Source organism: Equus przewalskii, chromosome 30, assembly GCF_037783145.1.
Source record: "Equus przewalskii isolate Varuska chromosome 30, EquPr2, whole genome shotgun sequence".
In the NCBI taxonomy this organism is placed as follows: domain Eukaryota; kingdom Metazoa; phylum Chordata; class Mammalia; order Perissodactyla; family Equidae; genus Equus; species Equus przewalskii.
Window position 1 is genome coordinate 13,178,247 of NC_091860.1, and position 19,566 is coordinate 13,197,812.

The 19,566-nt window shown below is 38.4% G+C and overlaps 1 protein-coding gene across 1 annotated transcript in view; it reads left to right on the forward strand.

The window, feature by feature from the left end:
• Positions 1 to 19,566, forward strand: part of DNAJC1 (DnaJ heat shock protein family (Hsp40) member C1) — a 188,701-nt gene that overhangs the window by 151,357 nt on the left and 17,778 nt on the right. The window contains exon 9 of the mRNA XM_008510636.2: positions 9,305 to 9,424. Within this exon, the coding sequence (XP_008508858.2) occupies positions 9,305 to 9,424 (120 nt within the window). The remainder of the gene's footprint in view (positions 1 to 9,304; positions 9,425 to 19,566) is intronic.

Genomic DNA, 19,566 nt, shown 5'->3' on the forward strand with positions numbered 1-19,566 from the left:
TTCAGCAATTGCAGCTCAAAGCAGCAGAGCCAGTTAGCAAACTGAAGCAAGAGAAGAAAGATCACCAGTGATGGTGGTCTTCCCTAGACGTCCTGCTCCCAATACCAGTTGTTGTGGCTGCCTTGCAGGGACAGGATAGACCTCCCCTGCACCCAAAATTTGGCTCAGATATCAAGAGTGATGATGTTGGACTGGTCTGTTGGCATAGTGGTTAAATTTGTGCACTCTGCTTTGGTGGCCCAGGGTTCATGGGTTCAGATCTCGGGCACAGACCTACACACTGCTCATCAAGCCATCCTGTGGCGGTGTCCCACATACAAAATAGAGGAAGACTGGTACAGATGTTAGCTCAGGGACAATCTTCCTCAAGCAAAAAGAGGAAGATTGGCAACAGATGCTAGCTCAGGGCCAATCTTCCTCACCAAAAAAAAAGAGTGATGATATCTCACACACACACCAAGAGAATACAAAAAATGGTTTAATATATGTAAGGCTTTCTGGGGAAAACAGGGCAAGCCTCCCGTGTTGGCCCAAAAATTGCTTGCGAGAGTTGGGAAAGGAGACTTGGTTTGGGGTTTTTATTGTTGTTGGGGGTTGTGGCAGGGCTGGGATGAGGAATCTCACACATGGGGAGGGATTTGCAAGGTTTCAATCTCCCAGGCGTTCTTAACTGTTTGCCCACATGTGGGGCACAAGGGGAAGAGAGAAGGGTGAGACTTCAAAGCTATCAGCAATCAAACATCATAAAGTGGAATCAACTCTTTATCACAATATTAGATTGTCATGAGTAGATGATTCTGGTACACGCTGTTTAAGTTAAAATGTGAATAATGTAATATGTGTATCACAGTTTTAAATAACCCTTCACAGATTTTTCCACATGAAATCAAATGCTTGGTAAATGTATGACCTCGATCACGTTTGTTTATCATTCCTCCTTTCTGAATCCCCACCAAAATGAGAATGAAAGAATAAAAAAGGCATAAAGCCTACAGCAAAGAGAATGGCAGAGGCAATTATAGCAGACAGGGAATGTTAATGAAATTTTAGAAGATGGGAAGCGATGGATAATGAGTAGCTACTTAGGTCTTAGCTTTCCCCACTCTGTCCTTGCAGCGGGGAGGAGCCGACTCCTCACAGAAGCCCAGCAAAGGCCGGAATTAAAGGTGTGGGGTGGAATAGGAGGATTGGATAGAAGACGGTGCACAGAGTAGTGAGACATCCCTCCTTCCAGATCTCCTTCCCCAACGTGAATTTGTTACTTAACAGTGTTCTAAGGAAAGGGGTAAAAATGGGCAGAAAGCTTTGTTGAAAAATAGCTTGAAGAACGCCAATCTAAGATTTCACTTATGCGAAGCTCCTGGAACTCCTCTCTCACTCAGCCTCTCTCAAAGAGAGTTTTACAAAAGAATTACGCCCTCATGCTCTACACATCTACTGTACGTGATGAATTAACTTCTTTCCTGGCCTACTTATATACCATCCTTGGGAGAATTGAAAAAAGTCCTCCGAATTTTTTGTGTTTTATGGTTCAGACAAGGAGCCCCAGTTGTGAACTGGTACTCCCAGATGGTAAATCAAAAACAATGTTGCTTTCCTAAGAAAATTACAGAGCTTAGTACTCTCATTACAGATGAGAGATTCTTACCACATCCCCACATTACTCCGTATCACTCACCTGTTGGGCCTGTGCAGTGCATTATCACAGACTTAATTAGAAGTTGGTGCCAATCCCAGCTGTGGTTCTGGATGTTGTCATCCTGGGCCAGCTGTGTCCTTCCACCTGATTTCACATCGCCTCGTAAGGAGGCTGCTCCTCAGGAGTCTTCTCCTCCAGGTCTTACTCTCAGCACTGTTACTGCCCCAGCTCTTGTGGTCCCCCTCCCATACCTTTGTAAATAAGCCCTCCTCAACCGACCAAATAAGCACACAACCAACTGAAGGAAAAAAATTCCTCCAGAAAACAATCCCATTGAAATTGCATCAAAAAGAGTAAAATACCTAGGAATAGGGCCAGCCCTGTGGCCGAGTGGTTAAGTTCGTGTGCTCTGCTCTGGCGGCCCAGGGTTTCGCCAGTTCAAATCCTGGGCACAGACATGGCACCACTCATCAGGCCATGCTGAGGTGGCACAGAAGGACCCACAACTATAAATACACAACTATGTACCAGGGGGCTTTGGGGAGAAAAAGGAAAAATAAAATCTTAAAAAAAAAAAACCTAGGAATAAATTTAAGCAAGGAGGTGAAAGACCTGTACACTGAAAATTGTAAGACATTGATGAAAGAAATTGAAGACACAAGTAAATGGCAAGATATTCTGTGCTCATGGATTAGAGGAATTAATATTGTTAAAATGACCACATACACAAAGCAGTCTACAGATTCAGTGCAATCCCTATCAAAATTCCAATGCCATTTTTCACAGAACTAAAACAATTCTAAGATTTGTATGGAGCCATAAAAGACCCCAAATAGCCGAAGCAATCTAGAGAAAGAACAACAAAGCTGGAGGCATCTTGCTCTCTGAAACTATATTACAAGGCTATAGTCATCAAAACAATATGGTATTGACATAAAAACAGACACATAGATCAATGGAACAGAACAGAGAACCCAAAAATAAACCCACACATGTATGGTCAATTAATTTATGACAAAGAAGTCAAGGATATACAATGAGGAAAGGATAGTCTCTTCAATAAATAGTGTTGGGAAAACTGGACAGACACATGTAGAAGAATGAAACTAGATCACTATCTGAAACCATACACAACAATTAACTCAAAATGGATTAAAGATTTGAATGTGAGACCTGAAACCATAAAAATTCTAGAAGAAACCATAGGTAATCTCTTGACATCATCTTGACAATGACTTTTAGATTTGACACCAAAAGAAAAGGCAACAACAGCAAAAATAACCAAGTAGGACTACATCGAACTAAAAAGCTTCTACTCAGCAAAGCAAACCACTAACAAAATTAATTTGCAACCTTCCGAATGGGAGAAAATATTTTCAAGTCATATCTGATAAGGGGTTAATATCCAAAAATATGCAAGGAACTCATACAGCTCAATAGCAAAACACCAGATAACCCAGTTAAAAAATGGGCAAAAGACCTAAATAGACATTTTTCCAAAGAAGACACACAGATGGCCAACAGGTACATGAAAAGGTGCTCATAACCACTAATCATGAGGGAAACACAATTCAAAACCACAATGAGATATCACCTCACACCTGGTAGAATGGCTGTTTATTCAAAAGACAAGAAATAACAAGTGATGCCGAGGACATGATGAAAAGGAAACCCTCAGGCACTGTTGGTGGGAATGTAAATTGATGTAACCTCTTTGGAAGACAGTATGGAGGGTCCTCAAAAAATCGAACATAGAACTACCATATGACCCAGCAATTCCACTTCTGGGTATTTGCTTGAAAAAAATAAAAACATTAACTCAAAAATACATATGTATACCCATGTTCACCGCAGCATTATTTACAATAGCCAATATGTGGAAACAATCTAAGTGTCCATTGATGAATGAATGGATAAAGAAAATGTGATATGTGTACACATTGGAATATTATTCAGCCACAAAGAAAAAGAATGAAATCTTGCCATTTGCAACAACATGGATGGACCTTAAGGGCATTATGCTAAGTGAAATAAGTCAGACAGAGGAAGACAGATACCAAATGAGCTCACTTATATGTGGAATCTAAAAAAACAAACCGAGCTCGTAGATACAGAGAGCAGATTGGTGGTTGCCAGAGGCAGAGGGTGGGGGATGGGTGAAGGGGGTCAAAAGATACATTTCCACTTATAAGATAAATAAATCCTGGGCATATAATATACAGCTAGGCAACTATAGTTAATATTGTATTGCATATTTGAAAGTTGCTAAGAGAGTAGATCTTAAAAGTTCTTATCACAAGAAAAAAATTCTTTAACCACGTATGGTGACCAACGTTAACTAGACTTAGTGTGGTGATCATTTCGCAATACATACAAATATCAAATCATTAGGTTGTACAGCTGAAACTAATATAATGTTGTATGTCAATTATACCTCAATTTAAAAAAAAAAGAAATCCCTCCAGTAGCTTTGTGTGTCATCCAGAGGAAATGAGCTGGAGTCCCCTCAGCACTCGTGTGATTTCACATCCTTACCTCTCTGGCCTCGACTCCTCCCGCTGCCCCTTTGCTCGCTTGGCTCCAGCCACCCTGGTCCTCTTGCTATTCCTCCAACATCCTAGACCTGCTCCCATCTCAAGGCCTTTGCAATTTGCTGTTCCCTTTGCCTGGAGTAATCTTCCTGTGTTAGTTATCTTTTACTGTGTGCCAAATCACCACAACACTTAGTGGCATACAGTATTTCAAAGAGTAGTGGATCAAGCATCTGTGTGTCCATTTCCCAAAGGGGATTTATTTACTGTTGCTCCCCAAAAAGGAGGTAAAAAGGAACTTAACTGTTTGCATTGTCTTGAGCAGTGTTTCTCAAACTATCTGTAGTGAGGGACCAGGTTTTAAAAGTTTTTCTTTCCCTTTGTTGCTGACCAATCTGGAGTCCTGTTCCACCTACCGAGGATGCAGCTTGCACTTCCTGTGACCCACCGTGCTGGTTTGACAGCACTCCAGCTGGCTTATGTTCTGTTTAAAGGAAGGGTTTCCTCATCCTGGACTTGATTGTTGAGCCGTGTTGAATTGCTGTGAGTTCTAACCCTTACTCTGTTTCTGAGCTTACTTTGTCACAGATGGGTAACAAACAGTGGTTGGCCCCAGCCCACAGACCACACTTTAGAATCACCACTCCAGAGGAGACCTCTCTTTTGGCAAAGTCACTAAACCATAGATAAGGAGACTTTTATGGGCACAGCGTGAAATAATGATTGCTGCTAAAGGGTCACAAATTAGAACAATAGTTTGGGATGAGTTACCAGCTTTTCTTCAAAAAAGTGAAAAGACATTTGAAGTGATTTGTTTTTAATTTTGTGGTTTGTTTTTTTTGTATACAGTTTATCCACGTATATAGTCAAGGGCACTTAACTGTTCAATTTTTTAATTGAAAAGGAAAATTGTATAGCTGAAAGCCAAATGCACATTCTAAAACACAAAATCAGTGTAGAACATTGAATTAGAGGGTGGCAGATTATTAGATTCTTTAGATATACCATCCACACTTTTAGATATACATCTGATATTTTAGCCGGTTGATGATATGAAAGGATATTATTTTTTTTTTTTTTGTAAAGATTGGCGCCTGAGCTAACATCTGTTGCCAGTCTTTTTTTTTTTCTTCTTCTTCTTCTTCTTCTTCTCCCCAAAGCCCCTCAGTACATAGTTGTATATTCTAGTTGTGGGTCCTTCTAGTTTTGCTGTGTGGAAGGTCACTTCAGCGTGGCCTGATGAGTGGTGCTAGGTCTGTGCCCAGGATCCAAACCCATGAAATCCTGGGCTGCCGAAGCAGAGCATACAAACTTAATCACTTGGTCACGGGGCCAGCCCCAGGATATTATTTCTTAAGTAAAATTTCTGAGAACTTATGAGTTGAGCTGAATCTATTAAAAAATGGTTGATTCCGGGGGCTGGCCCCGTGCCTGAGTGGTTGGGTTTGCGCGCTCTGCTGCAGGCGGCCCAGTGTTTCATTGATTCGGGTCCTGGGTGCGGACATGGCACTGCTCGTCGGGCCACGCTGAGGCGGCGTCCCACGTGCCACAACTATAGGGACCCACGACAAAGAGTATGCAACTATGTACTGGGGGGCTTTGGGGAGAAAAAGGAAAAAAAAATGGTTGAATCCAAAATTTTAACTTCTGTAATTATATAAATAACGATCATTAATAGGTCGCTTAGATAGAAATGCAGTCATGTGCTGCATAATGCTATTTTGGTCAACAACAAACCACATTTTGGCTAGTGGTCCCATGAGATTAGTACCATATAGCCTAGGTGTGTAGTAGGCTATACCAGCTAGGTTTGTTTAAGTGAGCTCTGTGATATTGGCACAACAAAATTGCCTGATGACACGTTTCTCAGAATGTATCCCCGTTGTTAAGCGACGCATGACTATATTGTTCATTAGGAAGTTTCAATATCTATTTGTTAGATAGAAATGGATCTTTTATCATTGAAGCATAAAAATACAATAAATAAGTACATTTAAAATTTTTCTTTTAATTGAGCCATAAGTTTTCAGTACCAAATTATATAAGACTTTGTAATTAACATTTTATAGTCTAAAGCTGTGAGGGGAAAAGTGTTTAGAGGTTACTTAAAAAACACTGTGTGCTTCACCCACAGCCTCCACTCCTATCCCTCAAGACTAGTAAGGATTTTCAAAGGCACCAAATCTTTGAACATGGCTGGTTTTATGACAAAAATCTATCCCACAGGGACATTATTTGGGAATACAATTTAAATTTTCATATCAGCTCTTACCTTAGTAGATGTATTTTTGGATCATTACATAAAAATATTGAGTAATTTGAAAACTTTTTATTTTGTATTCAGTATGGAGATTTATTCCCAGAGAGAGGTTTTTCTGATGCAAAATTGGAATGCTTGTGTAGTCACAACAGCTGTCCCCACACCATGTGGTATCTTCCATTACTTTACTGTAGAGATGGATTTTTGGCCCAGTGTCTCAGTAATATTGGACACACATGGTTTTAAGTGGCTAAGCAGTATGCTTATGCATTCATTTGACTTTCACAGCTACAGTTGGCTCCAGATTAGAACAAGGAGAATACATTCACACCACGGCCACCCTCATGGCTGCTGTAGTAGCTGGATCACAGTAGGCTCTTGCTTCTAAAGACATGACTAACCATTGCTGAGGAATTACACATTCACCAAAGCGCCTTACAGCGGTAGGAAAGAGAATAATGAATTGCTAAAAGGAGTCTGTCAAAGATTTCAGATTATGGTCCTAGTTATTATCGATCTAGTTTTTTTTTAATATTAATAAAAATCATGGCTATGAAATAACTATGAAACTAAAAGGAAAGATCCTCATAGCGGATGATTTTTCAGGACATCCAAACATTTGATTTAAAATTTCTCCTTCCCAGAAAAAAAATGAAACTGTACTTTTAGACTCATCTTACTAAGAAGGAATTAAAATCAGATTGATTTTTAATGCCCATTGTTCATATATGCAGCATATTTGGAAAGGCAATCTATTAAAAATAGAAATTCAAGAATTAGTTTACTATGTGAAACAATGGTTTATATTATTGACATTTTAGAAATTTTGTTTGCCCCAAAAATGTTTGTTATAATAAATGCAGAAATAAGATGATTTGATATAATGTGAATTTGTATTGATACACTATATATTTGACTACTATATCTCTGTGCGGTGTCAACTTAATCCTCTTCACAGTATGACTTTGTACTATAAGCTTATATTTAAATTCTTCTTAACTCTTTTGCATTTCTGAAGCCAATTGGTATAGTTATTAAAGTTTCAGCTTTTTAGCAATAAAAATATAATTTCCTTGAAAATCCAATTATGTCCCTTTAAATAATATCTGAATACTAATACTTTTTCCCCTAAATAAAGTAAAAACAAGCATAAAGAAAGGAAGAAAAAACCTTTAGTGTAAATTTTTAAATTATCTGATATGGAGAATTAGATTTCTGATATTCATTAAATATCAAAGAAATCCCGACCATGCCCAGTGTGGGCTCCGTCTTTACAGAGGAGAATTTATGCGTGTATCCTACGGGTTGTACTGATGAATATGTTCGAGGCTTTCAGCTTTTAGTGGATACAAAACAGAATGATTGATAAAATCCTGCCTGCTATTGGCTATTATTTACTGACTCTTAAGTGGCAGGTTGTATTTATGCCAATTTATCTGCTTCAGGGAACATTCTTGATAGCAGAACAAAGTGAATAAAAGTAGTTTGCTTTGCAAATGAATGCAAATGGGAGAGCCTTTCGGAAAGCCCTTTAACTGGGGCAGTGCACTTTGATTATGAGTGAAGCTGCCATTTGGACATGGTGAAAAGAGCACGCTTGAACCATTGATTGGGGGAGACAGTAAAAAGTCAGGAAGGGCCCCGTTAAGCTCGCAGTGAGGCAGGCGGATGTCAGTGTGGTTAGAGCACAGTGGGAGAATGACAGGGAGGATTAGTGTCAGGGAGAAGCTTTGCTGTAGCTGTGGAGATAGTCCCTGGGGTCACTCACCTCTGACTGTTGTTCTGTGCTGATGGTTCTGTAATGCAAACGGCCTGATGTATGCCTGTTCATTATCGGAAATGGTGATTAGAAAAGGTATTTGTCTCAAAGGTTTCCTTCTTTCGTTCTTTTTTTCTTTCTTTTTAATTAAAGGAAAATAAGGTGGGCTTCCTCCATCTCTGCTGACTCCTAGAGCATTGTTTCATACCAGGGTGCTTGCTGCCTCTGGTAGGACTAGTTTAGTGCTAGATTGTAATGTAGCATAATTGCAACACGGTTATTTGTTATTTGATAATAGTTTCTTTTGCTTTGCTCTGCCTTGGGTTTGACCAAGTGGCAGTGCTGAATAAAAGGCAGAGAATATGCTTGCTTTTAGAATGTTTGCTTTTGCAAAAAAGATGTTATAATCTGTGACGTATTTTATTATCCAATTTAATCATTTGATCAACTTTAGAATCTATTTCCCTTCTCAGAACTGAAACATTGCTTTGCATGGACTTGATGGTTTAAGTCTTGGTCGCAAGAGTTTCTAATTTTATTTCTATTTACAGGTTTTAATAAGGCTAGCATTTGATAAGTTAAACTTCTTGAAAATACGTGATGTTTAGAATTAGATATTGTTAGGTAGAATGAATAAGAAATCTATCTTTGTCTCAGTTCTGATTCTAAATCAGTACATTTACTTGTTCGTACTTTCATTTATGCTTGTAAGGCTTTTTGCTTTCTTTAAAATATAATTCTTCTTAAAACTTTGACTTTTTATAGTAATCTTTATGAGGCATTTGTGAGCAGCAGTGACACAATGCATTTCGTAGGCTTTGAGGATGGTTCCTCACTTTAATGCAAAACTGAATTTTTTTTTCTTTAATGTCCTCAAAAGCCTGGCCTCACAACATTTCTGCCTTCTTATTTAGTATACATGGGAAAACTTAAAAGGCTGCTGGAGCTTTGCATTCTAATGTTAAATATGCAGCTCAAACCTTTATCCAAACTGTCAGATACATTTTAATATTGTTTTTGCAGAAAGCATATTGCCAATAGTTTGTTTCACAGGCTCATTCAATGTTTTAGCAAAATTCCCTAAATTATCTTTTTTTTTCTTTAATGTTTTTCAGGCACCTGAATGGACAGAAGAGGACCTCAGCCAGCTGACAAGAAGTATGGTTAAGTTCCCAGGAGGGACCCCAGGTCGATGGGAAAAGATTGCCCATGAATTGGGTCGATCGGTGACAGATGTGAGTTCCCTCAGATTTGCATTGTATGGAGGGTGACAAACCAGAACAAGCCAACTCTGTGGAAGGCAGACATAGATGCCTCCGACATTATCTTTGGAGAAAGGCTGCAATCCGTTTAGGACCTGGAAGTGAACCATTAATGAAATAAGTAAGAAGCAGATGTCGGCCAGTCCCCTGGTCCACAATTAACAGCTGTGTGAGGAATTCTAGTGTTTAGAGACTTAAGCTACTGTAACCAAGTCACATAAAAACAATGCTAGTTTTTGTGTTTAGAGTGACCCCTTTGGAAATAGTTCTCAGGCTGATCAGAATTAGAGAAGTTATATTTCAGCTGGATCTTTTTAGCGTTGAAGTAGTTTGCTATTGGTATTTAGACAGGTGGTTTGCATTGATTAAATGAGCAATACTCCTATAATGTTTGTGTTTTTATTTCAAGGATGATGCCTATCGTCCATTTTGACAAGTTCTTTAACCAAAAAAAAAAAATATATATATATACGCAACAGACACACACACACACAATCACACGTGTGATTGTGTGTGTGTGTGGTTGTGTGTACATGACTGGCCATACCTAATGCTTAAAAGACACGGTGTTTACCTGGAAAGTTTTAGATTTCATACTTTGGGTGCTTTTATTCAGGAAATTTAGGGCGGAGAATTACAGAAGCACCCACCACAGCGCCTGACATGGACTAAATACTCGGTAAATGTTTACTTGAAGGTGATGAAATCTTTATTTTCCTCAACGTGATCCTTATTCTCATAGATGATGGGAAATATTCTTTACTAAACAAATTCTTTACCAAATTTACCTTAAATAAATCTTATAGATCTAAAATATTGAAGGGGTTACTAAAAGCAAAGATTCAAATGTCCTCTTCAATTCTGTCAGGATACCTTTGGGTCTTTTTGGGTAATGAACAATTTTAAAACCCTGCAAAATGGTTAATGAACACAACTTCCAAAAAAGAAAAAAAACAACTTGTTACATACATGCTATAAGTTATTTTTCATAGTGAACTTCCACTTTTTTAGGAACAAACTAATAAAACATATTGTTGTCAATTTTTTTTTCCTTTTTCGGGGGAGATAGCAGCTGCTTGAGAATTTTAAATTCTTTATATGAATGTTTTTACTACCACATAGGTCTTTTTTCAAGCACATTTAAAAGATTACTATTTAAATTTTTGTAAGATGTTTTGCATTATTTTGGCTTCAGAGTTAATGTCTGATCATGTGGAAAAATAGCTTTCATATCTTGTAACAAATTTTTTTTTTTGCTGTGTTTTGTGAGGAGACCAATTATCTTAGGTGACTGGAGATCCATAAGGATACCCATTCTTCTGCTAAGAATGTTACTGGGGTGTACGTTTTATTATCTTGTTTCAAGGTTGTTTGTAAAAGATAAGTTAATAATGCCTTATAAGTAAATACCTGCCCAAATTAAAGATATTCCAAGGTTACTGATGTTTTAAAAGTACTATGACCCTCTAATTATTCAACTACTGTTAATATAACGATTAACAAAAATTACTAAAGTAATTTTTAGAAAGTTATAAAACAAACATTGGCATAAAAGGGCCCCAGAACTTTTAGTTCAATTGCCTAAGGAGAAAGAATAGATCGCTAATTTAGTGACTCCTTTGAGACGGCACTGCCATTAATTTTTTAAGTAATATTTCTATGAGACCTTACAGTTAATAGTGCCAAAACCAGATGGGGAATGGAGTAGAGCGATATTTTAAATTAGTTTGTTGTCATTAAAATCTGGCTAAATTTTTATCTATATTTTTAAGAGGAGAGAGGTGAAAGTTGAAATGCTAAGAACATATGTGATATGACCAACGGCGCCTGGAGGTGGGTAGTTAGTGTCACAGATCTGGGAAATCCATACGCACCTTACAAGAGCAGTCTTAGCGCAGTCCTGGTGTGGGCAAAGACGTCTTTCCAAACTTGGGCAAATTCATCCCATATGTTTCCATTTTTCTTCTTCTAGACTCACCCAAGGGAGAATGATTCCATGTCTGTAAGAGATGTTTTTTTATCATGGAATTAGCAAACATAACTTTTTTTTTTTTTAGAGATTTTATTTTTTCCTTTTTCTCCCCAAAGCCCCCCGGTACATAGTTGTATGTTCTTCGTTGTGGGTCCTTCTAGTTGTGGCATGTGGGACGCTGCCTCAGCGTGGTTTGATGAGCAGTGCCATGTCCGCGCCCAGGATTCGAACCAACGCAACACTGGGCCGCCTGCAGCGGAGCGCGCAAACTTAACCACTCGGCCACGGGGTCAGCCCAAACATAACTTTTTGAGATTTTCTTTTTCCTCCAAGTATTAGGTTCTATTTTCATAATACCAAAAGTACCTTGGGAATAAATATTTAATAAACCTAAACATTTTTGGCACCAAAAATGCCACTGTAACTTTTCTTCTCTGTCAGTATATATATAGACTCACACTGTATTTTCGTATTGTGAGCATCATCTCCGTAGCTGGACTATACGTTCCATCTTAGTAACTACACACACACACACACACACACAACACACACACTCTCTCTCTCACACACACTCTCTCACACACACTCACTCTAAATCACTCTCTCTAAAAGAGAACAGGTGTCTGAAGCTTCCCATAACTCATTTAAGTGAACACACAGTGAATTACATTGAAGCAGCTGAAATGGGGTTGCTAATACAGTTCCTCTGGTGGAATGTTGTCAAAGTTTACCACACTCCGGAAGATCACTTATACTTCATTTTGGCTTGTGGTGTTAATTAGATTTGTTTTCATTAAGTGTTTGATTATGAAAAAGCAACCAAGTTCGGTTTGCTGTCATTGGAACCTCCGCACGCTGACCTGATCGCCTGGGCCAGTTCCCCCAGCTCTGCACATCTGTTCTTTGACCCGTTTTCCTTGCTAAATTTGTAGCTTTAGGCTTAGTTCTCTTTCCTTCGAGAAACAATTGACCTTTTTTGGGGAGGGGTGAGAGTGTGCCTGTGTTGGGATCTATGTTATTTATTCAGGTTGACAGATTATAATAAAAATCCTATTTTATTCCTCAATTAAGAAAGGTGCTGTCATAATTAACAAGTTGAATTACTAAATTCTCCTCTGGATAAGTACAAGCAATGTTATTAGCTTTGCAAAAGATTAATGCAAACTATATTTTAACTCAGATATACCTAAACTGTAAGACTTACTTTATTATAGATTAAATATTTTAAATGTTACTATATGCCTTTCAGCAAATAATTTTGGTACCCACAAAAGACACTCAAATTGTAAAAACAACAGAGGAAACAAAAACTGTCTGGCGTGTAAAACCAACTTTAATGTGATTATTAACTGCAGGTTTTCTGAATTAAGGTCAGGGAGCCTCAGATTTCTGGCTTGTGAAGTAATATCATTCTCTGGCCTGAAAGGATGTAAACTGATTCTGCTTCTCTCCGTGGCCACTAATCCCTTGCATTCTGGTTGTGATAACAGACTGATTGGAGATTTTCTGCCTGTTTGGAAAAGGCCCAGGTAGGCAGCAAAACAAAAGACAGGTGGGTAGATTTAGACAGACTTGTGTAATTAGCTTAGTGCCACAGTGAGAGGTAAGAGGTGTGGAGTTAGATGAGCGCCCCCGTATGCGAATGAAAAAGTGGGGGAAGATAATAAAATTCCCAATTTTGTTTTATGTTGCTACAACTAGAGAGCAGATAGAGGAGATACCTTTTGGGGGAAATTTATGTTATTGTGGCAGTTGTTTCAGAAATCTGTAAGTGGACTCTTCAATGGAAAATAAACTTTATGGTTTATCAGGGAACTAAATATATAGCAATCATTTGTGCAAATATGTTATTGCTATTACTTTTAGAGTCAGACTAGTCCTACACAATTATAAGATGACGGGGATTATCCTCTTCATTTTCTCTCTTCATCCTCACCGCCCTCTGAACCAGCCTCCTGCGTTGGCCGTTCTCTTGCTCTGAGCTTGACCCCAAACTCCTCACCCTCCAGACCTCTAAAGATATCCCAGTTTTAGAGAGGAATGGGGCCTTCATCCCCTTCTTGCTAGATGAGTCACCAGATAATCTAATAACCAATTTTCAATCTGATGTTAATAGATAATAATCACTTAATGTGTTACCAAATCTCTCTCTCTCTCTCTTTGTCTCTCTCTCTCTCTCTCTCTCTCTCTCTCACACACACACACACACACACACACACACACACACACACACTTTTATTTTAATAGAAGCCTTCAGGTTCTCATTCAAGAAAAGAATGATTGATGTAAGAATTTCAGGCAGTGTGATTGCCTGTCCGAAGGAAGGAGAAGGCAGAATGTCATTCTGAGGTTGTAGGACCTTTTGGTGTCCATCAAAGAAAACTACGTAATTAATTCCTAATCTGTGCATTGGCCTGGTTAGAGCTTTGCTGCATATTCTATGATTTCTGGGCCACAGGTTTGTAGATTTGCATTCCATGTCATCATTTCTATTTCAGCAGTGAGCAAAATCACACATAGGACAGCATTATAAATTACATATTGACTACCTAAGAATAACGTTGCAAAAATCAGTTAAGAGATCAAACTGACAATTTTATTTTTAACTGTTTTAAGTGATATTGAGTATTCCATCATTCATTCTCATAGTATTTTACATCTTTCGAAACATTTAAACATACATGTTTAACTTGATCTTCACAACAGCATTGGGAGGTAGATAAGCAACCATTATTTATCCCTATTTTACAGTTGAGTAAACTGCTGCTAAGATATTTGTTCAAGGCGACACAACTATTGGTGGAGTGGAGACACCACCAGCTATTTTTACTCCTCATCTGGTATGTTCTTATCACTACTTAATGCTGTTGTATTGCTGTGTGTATGAAAAACCCTTTGACTGTGTCTAGAGACTTTTATCATTAGACCTTTTTTGGTAAAAGTCTATTTTCGAAAACAAAGAAAGAAACTTTAAAAAATACACTGAAGTAAAATTTTTTTTCTGATCAATCATAATAAAACATGACTTTTATAAGCATTTTGTTATATATCATTTTAGACTTTAGTCTTGCTGTATAGCATACGACTATACATAACTTTAACTGTATTAATCTGTATCACTTCACTATGAAACATGAACTTCTTTCCAAGACAATAAATAAGATCCATATCATTTTTCTAAAAACATATATAAATACTCCATGTTGTCTTGATATATTTAAGGAGGGTCCTGCTGATTGTCATTTAAATTGCTTCCTTTTTTGCAACTTTTCTGGGATGTCTAATTTTTTTCTTTTTTCATTCATCTTTCCACTTCTATCTGTTTTCTTAACTTGTATTCCTAGAAGTAGAGCTGCTTGGTTCAAGAATATGCATGTTTTGGGGCTGGCCCCATGGCCAAGTGGTTAAGTTCTGCGAGCTCTGCTTTAGCAGCTTGGGATCACAGGTTCAGATCCCGGGCACAGACCTACACCACTCATCAGCCATGCTGTGGCAGAAACCCACATACAAAATAGAGAAGGATTGGCGGGGATGTTAGCTCAGGGCTAATCTTCCTCAAGCCAAAAAAGAGGAAGATTGCCAACAGATGTTAGCTCAGGGCTAATCTTCCTCAAAAATAAAAGAAAAAAAGATACATGTTTTTAGAACGTTTGCTGGCTCTAAAATTGGCCTCCAGAGGGGTTGTAACAACATACAATGGCACTGGTAGTATATGAGAGAGACCACTTCCTCCTAGACTCATAAACACTAAACGTTATTTCTTGTTTTCCATCACTGCCGGTCAAATAAGTGAAAAACGCTATAGCACTGATTTTTGCAACTTACCTCCTTACTTGTTGGTCTTATTTCAAATAGAGTTTGTGTTAATTCATTAGAACTTTATGATAGTCCTATCTTCTGCAAATAATACTTTGCTATTTTCTTTATATCTTATTTTGTTATCTTATTCCATTGTATTAGCTAGCAATAAATGTTATATTATGATAATAGTGATTAGAGCAGACTTTTTTGCTCAACATTTTAATAGGAAAACATAATGGTTGGCTATTAATATTAGTCATTGATATGAGAGATATATTATTATTTTTTTTCTTAAAGATTGGCACCTGGGCTAACAACCGTTGCCAATCTTTTTTTTTTTTTTTCCTTCTGCTTTACCTCCCCCAACCCCGCCTGTACGCAGTTGTATATCTTAGTTGCATGTCCTTCTAGTTGTGGGATGTGGGATGCCGCCTCAACGTGGCCTCACAAGCGGTGCCATGTCTGCACCCAGGATCCGAACCCTGGGCCGCCACAGCAGAGCACGTGAACTTAACCACTCGGCCACGGAGCCAGCCCCAAAAGATATATTATTATGCTAGGGAAATTTCCTTCAATTTAATTTTTCCAACTCTAATTTATTACAGTTGTGTTCAGGAATGGATGTGAAATTTTAACAATGTTTTTTTAAACATCTCTTGACATGATCATATAATTTTTCTCATATGACCTGATGAGAATGAATATATTATCAAGGTCTCTTTTTTGTATTTCCAAGATAAACTTTACTTGGCCATATAATATTATTCTTTTTATAAGCAGCTGGATTTTATTTGTTAATAATTTATTTAGAATTCTTGCATTTATATATATAGGTAAGAATGTTATAGAATTTTTGGTGTCTCGTTATTTGGATAACTTTAGGTAAGGTTCTACCAGCCTTCTAGCATCTGAGAGTCAAGAAAATATTAAATTCATAAAACAAAGGACAAAGGAAAAGATGCTATGAACAAAAAGGATCAGAACCAAAAAAAAAGTATCCAAACAAATGAAGTAGAATGTTTGAAAGTTCTCCTCGGGAAAATTGTCCTATAGGGCAGAGTAAAAAGATAAATAATTTAAAAATATTATAGAAAAGATAAGAAAAACAGAGAATCAGCTCAAGAGGTCCAAATCTGATTAAAAGGAGTTCCAGTGACACAGAGAAAACAGACGCAAGAACATTCTTCGGTAAATAATACAATGAAGTTTTCCAGGATGTGGGAACACCTGAGACCAATTTGTCAGAGCCTTCCAAAGTCAAGTAGGATACATGAAAAGATCCCGGGAAAATTTATGACCACTGAGACTACAGAGAAGAGCTTTAAAGCTTCCAGGGAGAAGAAACCTCCGAAGTAAGGCAAATTGGAGTGCCGTAGACTGCTTAGCAGTACTGGGCCCTGGGAGTCAGGGAACAATGCCATCACGGTTCTGCGTCTAGAACGGACCAAGTGTGCTGATCAGGACATGGGGTGAGGACTCGTGCTGTTTCTTAGGAAGTTTCCTGAGATTGTACTCCAGCAAAAAAGAGAAATAAATCAAAAAAGAGGAAGACGTGGAATCCAAGAATAGTAGATCCAGCCCAATGAGCAGACAGCCCAAGACCCTGCGGTGATCCAACCGGTCCAGGGTGGAACAGAAGAACGAAGGACTGTGGGAGGACAACCCTGGGAAGAGGGAGATTTTGTAGACTAGGCAGTGTGGCTGAGAACTTGGAAAAAGTTATATATATGGGAAAAAAGGCAACTAAAACCTCCACAAACTACAGAAAAGCATACAGAAAGTCATAGTCCAAATTTAAGTATACTAAAAAGTGGAGTGATAGAGCAAAAGAATTGGATATTGAGAACATTCTCCTTTGAGTGGCACAAGAAGTCTGATCACAGCGTAGTACTTGGGTCTACAGTGAGTAATATTTGCCAGATCAAAATTATGTAAGATCTTACATGACGCCTTTGCATATTCTACACATTTTCTATTTTTACAGGTGGTTTTTCAGTTTTTAAAATCAACAAGTTGTGGAAGACTATGGCAAGTTGTCCACCAAAATATGTCCTCCCTTTCTCTAGTAATAGATTTGTAGTCAGGCACGTGTTAGCCCAGCAACACTGCACGTCCATGCACACCCCCCCAACCCCCCAGCTCTGCTGTGGCTCAGCCACTCTTTTCTTTGCAGAGGAGCATAATTGAAGTACCGTGTGCTCATAGGAGCTCTGACTCACTTTCCTCTTCCACTGGGGGGAATACCAGTTTGCCTCCAACTAAGCTGCAGCGTGCAGGCAGAGACAGTTGCCCTAAAGAGTGGCGGCAAAGCACGATGGAAAGACCTGAATGGATGGAGTAAAAGAAAAATTGTAGATAGCGACAAGTGCTATGAAGAAAAAGCAGAGTAAGAGACTAGAGACTGAAAGGGTCATAATTTAAAATGGGGTTCTGAGGAAATTCCTCTCCAAGAGGTAATATTTGAGTAGGGACACAAAGCAAGTGAGGGAGCAAGGTTGTCTGAGAAAGAACATTCTGTGGAGAGGAAAGCAGCACTTACAAAGGCTTTGAGGCAAGAGCATGCTTGGGGTGTGCAGAGCCCAGCAAAGAGGTCAGTATGGCTGACAAGGAGTGAGTAGGAGGGGATTACAGAAGATAAGGCCAAGAGGTACTGGAGGTACTGGATTTGGGGGCTGACCCAGTGGCATAGTGGTTAAGTTCACATGCTCCACTTTGGCAGCCCAGGGTTCACAGGTTTGGATGCCTGGTGCAGACCTGACACCACTCCTCAAGGCACGCTGTGGCAGCATCCCACATAAAATAGAGGAGGATTGGCACAGATGTTTGCTCAGGACCAATCTTCCTCACCAAAAAAAAAAAAAAAAAAAGATTTTAGATTTTACTCTGAGTGAGATGAGAAAGCACTGGAAGATTTTGAGCAAAGTAGTACAAGATCTCAAAGGGTCATTCTGACTACTTTGTGGAGAAGACACTGTGGCAGGGAAAGAGTGGAAGCAGGAAGGCAGGCCAAGTAAGAGGCTATTTCAGTTGTCCTTGCAAAAGGCACTAGTAGTTTGGACCGAGGGTCATTGGTAGAGGTTGGAAAAGAGGTGAATTCAGGATATAATATACCAAACGCATGTTATTTATTTATATGTACTTGTGACCATTAGAAGAACTGTGAAAAGAAATTAAAGAAATAAAATATTTTACCATTATCTTTCCATGTCACTATATATAGGCCTACCTCATTCTTTTTAAATTTTTTTATTATAAAAGCTTTATTGATTTACAGAAATAGAAAAAAATCCTAAAATTTATATGGAACTGCAGAGGACCCCAAATAGCCAAAATAATCATGAGAAAGAAGAACAAAGCTGGAGGCATCACACTTTCTGATTTCAAAATGTATTACAAAGCTTCATTAATCAAAACAGTATGTTACTGGCATAAAGAAGACAAATAGAAAGTCGAACAGAATAGAGAGCCCAGAAATAAATCCACACATATACAATCAAGTGATCTCAGCAAGGGTGCTGAGAATACACAATGGGGAAAGGATAGTCTCCTCGACAAATGGCGTTGGGAAAACTGGATATCCACAGGCAAAAGAATGAAATTGGACCGTTATCTCACACCATGCAAAATGTCAACTCAAAATGGATTAAAGACAAACATAAGACCTGAAACCGTAAATCTCCTAGAAGAAAATAGGGGGAAAAGCTTCATGATATTGGCAATGATTTCATCGATCTGGCACCAGAAGCACAGGCAACGAAAACAAAAATAAGCAAGTAGGACTATATCGAACTAAAAAGCTTCTGCACAGCCAAGGAAATAATCAGCAGAGTGAAAAGGTAACCTACAGAATGGGAGAAAATTATTGCAAACCATATATCTGATAAGGGATTAATCTCTAAAATATACAACATTGCACTTATAGTTAACAATATTGTACACTTAAAAATTTGTCGAGAGTGGGTCTTACATTATCTGTTCTTATCACACACACAAAAAAGCTTTATTAAGGTATAATTTACGTAACATAAAATTTACCCATCGTAAGTGTACAATTCAGTAATTTTTAGCAAATCTGTAGAGTTGTGTAATCACCACAATGCAGTTTTAGACATTTTTCAGCACCCAAAAAGTTTCCTCAACTCAGTTTGCGGTCCTTTCCCACTCCCATTCTCCAACCCCAGGCAACCACAGATATTTTGTCTTCATGTGTAAATTTGCCTTTTCTGGACATTACGGGTGAATGGGACCGTATGGTACTTATCCCTTTGCATCTGGCGTCTCTCACTCAGCAAAAGTAGTTTGAAGCTCCTCCTGAATAGCGTGCATCAGCGGTCCACTTCTT